Source organism: Pimephales promelas, chromosome 11, assembly GCF_988280905.1.
Source record: "Pimephales promelas chromosome 11, fPimPro1.hap1.1, whole genome shotgun sequence".
NCBI classification, from domain to species: Eukaryota; Metazoa; Chordata; class Actinopteri; order Cypriniformes; family Leuciscidae; genus Pimephales; species Pimephales promelas.
The window spans coordinates 32298567-32306784 of record NC_142779.1 but is presented as its reverse complement, the minus strand read 5'-3'; the positions used below and the strand labels follow the sequence as shown (position 1 = coordinate 32306784).

The 8218-nt window shown below is 38.9% G+C and overlaps 1 protein-coding gene across 2 annotated transcripts in view; it reads right to left on the bottom strand.

Annotated features, from left to right (window-relative positions):
• Positions 1–2695: 2695 nt before the first annotated feature.
• The window catches only part of LOC120492326 (uncharacterized), a 37244-nt gene continuing 31721 nt past the window's right edge, over positions 2696–8218 (bottom strand). For both annotated transcript variants that reach the window (XM_039690560.2, XM_039690561.2), the window contains exons 17-19: positions 5579–7684; positions 5211–5301; positions 2696–3549 (exon numbers count right to left, since the gene is read on the bottom strand). In XM_039690560.2, the coding sequence (XP_039546494.2) occupies positions 2921–3549; positions 5211–5301; positions 5579–7684 (2826 nt within the window). In that variant the 3' untranslated portion in view covers positions 2696–2920. The remainder of the gene's footprint in view (positions 3550–5210; positions 5302–5578; positions 7685–8218) is intronic.

Genomic DNA, 8218 nt, shown 5'->3' with positions numbered 1-8218 from the left:
TGATGAATCCCGGTCTGGAGAAGAAGTACAGGAGCATCTCACCATTACTGCTTCAGCTGATCAGGAAATTCCACTTGTAGGATAATAAAACCAATGGAAATGTATAACTTGAATCAATGGGAACCAAACAGACATATCTTCTATTTAAATCACATCACACAAGTCTATGAGGAGTGTTTTTTCACACTGGTCATCATCACCCATGCAGACAATGCTCCCTTAATCAGACTGTGTTTCAGGGCATGTGAGTGATTTTTGCACATGTATATCAGCAAATGCTTGACTTCATGTATGATCTAGTCATCTCTCAATCTGTTGTTGTTCTCTGCTTCAGGTATTCCTGGTTTATTCTTGTAATGACATTATTTAAATAAGCAGGATTCAGAGAAAACTCTCCAGATATCAAGGGTTCCAACACATTTCCATGACTTTTCCAATTAAAAGTGTGTGTGTATATGTATAATAAATATATATATATATACAGAGTAGAGAAAATTTGTAATATATATATATATATATATATATATATAACAGAGATTTTATTAATTTGATTACAACAAAGGCACAGTCATAGTCCTTTTACCTTAATTCAAAACATTATCCAATTTATGGGTGCTCTAAAAGTACATTTTCCCATTATTATTACACTACACTTTTGTGAAACATTTACCTGATCAAATGACGTTCATCAAGCAAGAAACACTTACCTGAAGACGTCCACAGTGAGTTTAACTGATTCTGAATCCAGGAGAGACAGACACAAGATGATAACATTTGCATATGGGTGGAGGAACAAACAGAGACACATACCAAGAAAGGTTAACATGAATGTGATGACATTAAAAGGTTAAAAGGGACATCTAACCCTGGTTTCACAGACAATACTTAAGCTAGTCCCAGACTAAAATGCATTTTTGAGCTGTTTTAACAAAGCAACTTGCACTGATATATCTTATGTCAGTGCAATTGTTTTGTCCAAAGATACACATCAGTAATGTTTTTTTTCCTAAGGCACGTTTATAAAAGCTACTTAAATCTCCTAACCGACCTGACCTAATCCTGGCTTAATCTAACCCCTGTGAAACCAGGCCCTAACTACAAACTAAGATTTTACCTATAATATCTAGAAAATACACTCTTAGAAGAAATGGTTCTATCCCTCGTTTCATATATGGAACTCCAAAATGGTTCTATATAGAACCATTTTTTTTTGGTAAAAGGTTCTATTGGCCAAGTATGGAACCCCAGGGTTCTATGTAGAACCCAGAGGAACCCTTTTTTAAGTGTATAGAACCTTTTAGGGGTTCCAAATACATAGCACTGATAGAACCTTTTCTTCTAAGAGTGTAAGGAGGCACCACACTGTGTGAACTTCTCTCTAGTCAAGTGGAGTAAAGTGTGTGTGTGTGTGTGGGGGGGGGGGGGGGGGGGGGGGAATCATCTCATGCAGTTTGTGATGGAAATTTTAATGGAGAAAAATGTCAGATTTCCTCTTGGTGAAAGTGTTTATACGGGAGATGGAAAACCATTCCATGTAATGATCATTTTGTTAAAGGAGTGGTTCACTTCTTAAAAAAAACTTTTGCTGATAATTTACTCACCCCCATGTCATTCAAGATATCCATGCCTTTCTTTCTTCAGTCGAAATGAAATTAATATTTTTTTTATGAAAACATTCCAGGATTTTCTCCATATAATGGACTTCAGTGGGAACCAAACGGTTCAAGGTCCAAAAGACAGTTTCAGTGCAAACTGTTCAAGGGACTTTAAACGATTTCAGACGACGAATAAGGGTCTTATCAAGCGAAACGATCGCTCATTTAAAAAAAAAAAAAAAAAAAAAAACAAAGAACAAAATTTAAATTTTATAGCCTTGCTCTGTTCTGTGATGCACGTTCATGACTCTCCTGTTCAAACTCGTTTATCAAAATGAACAAATCTTTTTTGTGTGTCATTTTGTTCATTTAACGAACGAAATGAACGAGTTGACTCGGGTTCATTTTGATGAACGAGTTCGAACAGGAGAGTCACATCACAAAACAGAGCAAGGCGACCATTTGAGCTTATAAAACTTTTTTTTTTAAACGAGCGATCGTTTCACTTGATAAGATCCTTATTCATCGTCTTGAACAGTTTGCACTGAAACTCTCTTTTGGACCTTGAACCGTTTGGTTCCCATTGAAGTCCATTATATGGAGAAAAATCCTGGAATGTTTTCATCAAAAACCTTAATTTCTTTTCAACTGAAGAAAGAAAGACATGGATATCTTGGATGACAAATAACAGAAGCTCAACAAGTTTGAAATATCAACAATGAGTGAAACCAATCACTGGTACAGTTTTTAGCACAAAATTAAAAACTACCCCCGATGGTACACAATACCGTTTGGATTTTACTGATCTAAAGCATTAGAAATCATTGGCATAATTAATAAGATTAATTAATTAACTAACTTTTTTAAAAATTAATTAACTTTTCTAACAAAACTTTTCTTTTTTTTTTTTTTTTGCTCATCATTTCCTTCAGCCGATTTGTGGAATGTTTTTATTTATTGTAAAATGGAGCGGACGCTTCCTGCCATCTAAATTTACAAAAATAAATCATGCAAGGGAAGGTATGGATAACTTTGTATCATACACATGGGTTTAAAGATATAAAGCAAAGTTTATTTCTAATCAAAAGACAACAGTAAGGTAAGGTGATTCAATTGTCTCGTCTTTATTTGTCATTAAACTAAATTTATAAAACAGAACAAGTAAAAACTCAAGTCTAACATTTTCAAAATATTTTTGTAATATGCATGTATAGAAAAGAAATGATTTCATTCTACATAAACTGTATAACAATAAAACTTGAAGAAAAAAAAAAACAGACATGGCACTGTACAAGTTGATAGCTGCATTAGCTGAACAAACCGTTTCAGGACTCTAAAACTGCTGGGTCAGACGTCTCTGTCTTATTCGTCTCACGCTCCCATTTCTCCAGAAAATCCTGTAGGTTGAGATTGAAGATATCAATGCCCTTCCCAGAGAGGTGAACCCCATCTGGTCTGTAGTGTCCCAAAAAAGGACTTATGTTGCTGTGGCTCAAAGAAGTGCCACTCAGTCCCAGCATCATGTTTTGTATGCAGTCATTAATGGTCATACGAATGACATCCATTTCTTTGCTATCTTCTGTACCCCTCCAGGACTGTCTGTAAAGGATGCTGGACCACACCAGCAGGCATTGGGGGAATATGCTCTTCAACGAGGTCATATCTTTCTTCACAGTCGAAATAAAGGCTTCTTGGGAGGTGGTGGAAATGTCATTTCCACCCAAGTGGATTATAAGCACATCCGGTTTGGGCCAGTTGTCTTTGAGCTGGAGCAGCAAAGGTACAAGCTGCTGCCACGTCATGCCCTGCACGCCCTTCCAGCAAACGCGCACACAGTTCGGGTGCATGCCCAACTGCACTCCAAACTCAGGCGAAGTCGCCCTCTTCTCAGCCCAAAACACAAGAGAGTGGCCACATATCCACACATTCTTTATCTCACTGGGGGAAATTTTTCCTGTAAATATGTTACAATATAGGGTGTACATTAACCTCAACAGGCTTGACCAAGTGAACATTTGTTCTGTTTTTTAAAATGGTGGTCCACAATCTAACATTATTTCAAGACCTACCAAGTGATATTTATAACAGAAGACCTGTTCCTAACCCTATCTAATCTCCAGCTAATTTGGGCAAATATTAATAAAGAGATTTAAAGTACAATTAATCTTATCTACCATCTGATCTGCTGATTTGCGATAACACATGTCTACACTGGATGCGACTTGCGTTGAGTCGGTACCAGAAGCATTGAAGCTAATGTCCCAACTACTCCCTAAATCAGGGGTAAATCCTCATTTATTTTCAACAAAAATCCAGTGGAGAAAAAAACTGACTTGGCATGAGCTATTTAAGAATAGCATTTATGCTACTTTTGATACAATTGCATTTCCATTTGGAAATAATTCACCAAACCACAACTTTGAAGTAAAGGTTTGGTCACATTAACCAAATTACGCAGAAGACACTTCAAAACCCAAGAAGTCTGTTGGTCAATGAGGGAATATTTGTGTAGTCTGATTGAAATTACTGGATTTCACCGGCAAAAATTATCAGGGCGATGTTAAAAGTTCAGTAAAGCATTTAGACATTATAATGTGATTGTAAATATTGTGAAAATTATGTACGAAACGATCTAAAAGGTGAAAAAACAAGACCTTTTTGTCAACAGAAATTGCATCCCAACATGCTGTAACGGAGACTTCCGGTGTAGACAGCGCCACTGAATATAATGGCAAACAATCTACTTGTAATGCGCACATTCAGTGTAGACGGTGTTTCCTGAAAAATCTAATACTTATAACAACTATTAACATTGTTTTCACAATTTAATCAAGATACTAATTTCATGGTCGGCTATTAAATAAATAACCCATTAATCTCCACCATGGATCGTGGAAGCAGAGGGGGTGCTCAAGCCCAGGTTAATTTTGTAGTCTGGTACAAATTTGGCATATAAATAAATGCTTATATCACAAATAAAGCATCTAATATTTCTGACATCAAACATAGGCTACTCATATTAGCAGTATTTGTAATATTAAAAGGTATGTCAACAAATATCAATATTTAGTACAACGTCATTGGTTCATTTAGCCGGCGCTAATTTAAGAACCACCAATCAGCATCTGTTTTGTCCAGAATACTTCAAGCCATTATATATAGTGTGAACAATATTGTAGAGACATCATCCATGTTATGATTAAGAATAAGCAGACACAGACACTAACAACTCTGCTAACCCCAGACTTTTGATGATACAGTTCATTTGGATGCCAAATCTAGCATGCATTTGCTAGATGCAAACCCCCTTTTGATACATTCCATGATCCATGATCCCCACACTGCAAAATAATCTTTCCTGATCTCAAGACAAAGGACTAGGTTAGGACTAAGTAAGCTACATTATGATCTCATATCGTCCCCGTTATGACCTAAAAACTACCTGAATAGATCTTTCTTGGGAATAAAAGTACTAGTCTGGATGACTAAGGTTCTTGCAAGACAAAAGGATAATAATATTTTTTTTTTTAAACTAAGCAGGTAATTACATCTGAAGCTCAATAAATAAAGTAGTCAATAAATGCCTGAACCTAAAGACTCTGGCAATACTAATACCTGTAGACGAATTCCGATTTTGTCCACGTGCTCGCTGGGCTTCCATTTGCTGCTCTTTCTTCAGCTTCATTCTCTGGTTAAACTGTTCAAGCTGCCCAGAGTACAATTATATAAGAACAAAACTCTCTCACTGACAAAATTGTGCTAAAACAATCAGCAGATTTATCACAGATTCCAAATGTTACAGGTCCATTTATAAGCTTATAACAATTAGCTCAATGCAACATTGTCCTTGAATAGCTTACAAAATTTGCCATATCACAGAATTACAAAGTTTGACACGAGTATAAAATTAAGTATAACATGTATATTATGGATCCCCCAACAAAGGATTCCACATGTGAGAAGTTTGAAGAAAGATGTCATACCCGTTTCTTCTGCTTAGCTTTGATGTCGTCTTCTGTTATGGTAGCAACTTGTTTATTCTGGGCTTCCTCCGGTGTACTTTTTGCTTGATTGTCTTCTGTAGGCTGTATGCTAACAAGTACGCTGGCAGGACTTGCTTTAACAGTTTGAACGGTTTGAACTGTTGGGACTGTTTTTATTGTTTTGAGGCACCTAACAGGCTTTGTTGGGATTTGCTTAGCCGCTTGGTTATTGTAGGAATCGCCCATTGAGGAGAGGTGGAGAGGGTTGTGAGTAGGTGGAGGACCATAAGGATATGGCATGGACTGTGTAGGCGGCACAGAATATAGACTGGCCATTTGTGCAGTGTACGAGCTATAAGCCGCCATCATATGTGGAGGCATTGCTTGGAGCCCACTAGCATAACCTAAATTAGGGGATGGAGGTACAGTGGCATAAGGGTACATACCAGGAGCCAGACCCCAAAACTGTTGGTCACTGCTTTGGTATTGGGAATATTGGGAAGCAGGATAGGTGGGAACATTGGGATTTGCGGCATACTGGGAACTATCGGGTTGAACTGTGCTTAAACCGGACACTGGTTGGAACGGAACTTGAGAAACCACGGACTGCTCAGACGAAGTTTCGCAAGGATCTTGCTGGTCTGTTGCTGGTTTCAAATTCACTACGGTTCTCTTAATGCTAGTTAGGTCTACATCTTCCCCTTTGAGCTTGTCTTTGTATTTTACAGTGTCCTTATAGCTCATGTAAACCTTACGGTTTGAGGACTGAGCTGGGGAAACAGATCGGACACGTTCAGAGTCTGAGGAATCTGCCCTACTACTACTACCCCTTTGCTCTGATTGGCTCACTGATCGCTCCCTTTTTTGATCATAGGAGTGAGATGTAGCACTGTAAGGTTTTCTCATTTTGCCATACAACCGTTCTTGTGTCCTGTCAGCTAATTTGCTAACCTCTGCTGTGTCTAGATGAAGTCCTATTGTCTGCAGAAGACTCTGAATTTTTTCAAAGTTCTCTGACTTCCTTTCTTTCTCCTCATTGCTTTCTTCGGACTGCTGACGAGCTAAGCTTCTGTCAAAACTACTATCAGGCGTCTCTCTGTCCTCTACACAAGAAACCAGGACATTGGGGTTGACATTCTGGTATTCAACAGACTGACTACGCTCCCTATACCGACTGTGATCATCAGTGTATTGTTCGTGCTGTGTCGCATATGGATCAATGCCCTCTTCATACTGATTCCATTGCTCAGAAAACTGATTTGGATCTTTATGCATGTTCCAATTTTCTGAAACCATCGGCTGCCCATATGGACTATTCTTTTCAGCTTTTGCAGTAGGATCCACACCATACTTCATTCCAACAAGTTTAGAAAAGCCACAACCATCTTGAACAGCTCTTTCATGAGGCAAAAGGTCATCTTTTCTAGGGTCATTCAAACAGGTTTCAGTGTTCATAGGGTTTTTACCTCGTTCTTGGCCAGACCTTAGTTTACCCTTAGCGGAAGGCTGGTCGTTGTCTTCATCTTCCTTAAAAGGATCATATATCTCATCCATGAAGGGTATGTTTCTGTCTAAATGTGGTTGAGGGGGGTTCTGTGTATTCATTGAAGACAGATCCTTTCTTGCCTCTTGAAACAATGAGTTAACAATACTGGTGTCAGCCTTGTTGAGAGCACTAAGGAATCGTTCCATTTGAGTTGTAAGATTGCGCTGTTGACCTGATGGTGAAGTCTGACTTGTTGAAGGGTTACTGCTCTGAGAATGGTCAGGAGGCTGGTGAGATGTTGCCCTCTGTTGGCCATCATGAGAATTGTTACCTTTGGACACGTTGGAAGAGTTCTGGTCATGCAAAGACCTTGAACTGGAGGCTTGCGCATGTGGCTGTGGGATTGCTAGCTTGTTAAAAGGCGGCGATTCACTGACTTGCGTGGCTGCTAAAGACTCGTTTATGATCTGCTTGAAAAAGCCAAATGTACCAGGATGAATGGGCTGTGGGTTTGAGAGCCTGTTGAATGGTAAAGTTGCTGTCGTCAGAGAAGGTATCTTTGTAAAAGTAGAATCATCCTGACATGGTTGACCATATTCATCAACTGAGGTTGCATCACTCTACAAAGATACAAATAAAAAAATTATAATAATTGTTTCCCAAATTACACTGTAGTGACAGGTATCTTTCCCTTAAAACATTGTGCTCATTTTGGCTTCCAATAGCGCTTTTCCACCATTGAGCCAAAGGGTTACTGTTGACACCAGTTTCCATTGTGGTGTACGTGACCTGTAGTGGTTTTGCACGTCACTAAAGGCCAATTTATACTTCTGCGTAGGGTGCGCGCAGTAGGTACGACGTAGCATACGCACAGACGCGTCCCATACCGCGTACCCTTCGCCGTCGCCTGACGCGCACCTCCTCAAAAATGTAACTACACGTCGCGACGACGCGGACCGCAAGATCGGTGATTGGTTGGCTTGGTAGCATCGCATTTTCTCCTACGCATTTCCGCACATTCCTTCTCACGCATTTCCACCACTGTCTATTATTTCTATGTATCCGATGTACCATCTCCTCCGATGTCTTCTTTCATTTCTGCCTTTCAGTTTTAGTAATTTCACTAAAGTGAACTGTTTTTCCACCTCAATAAG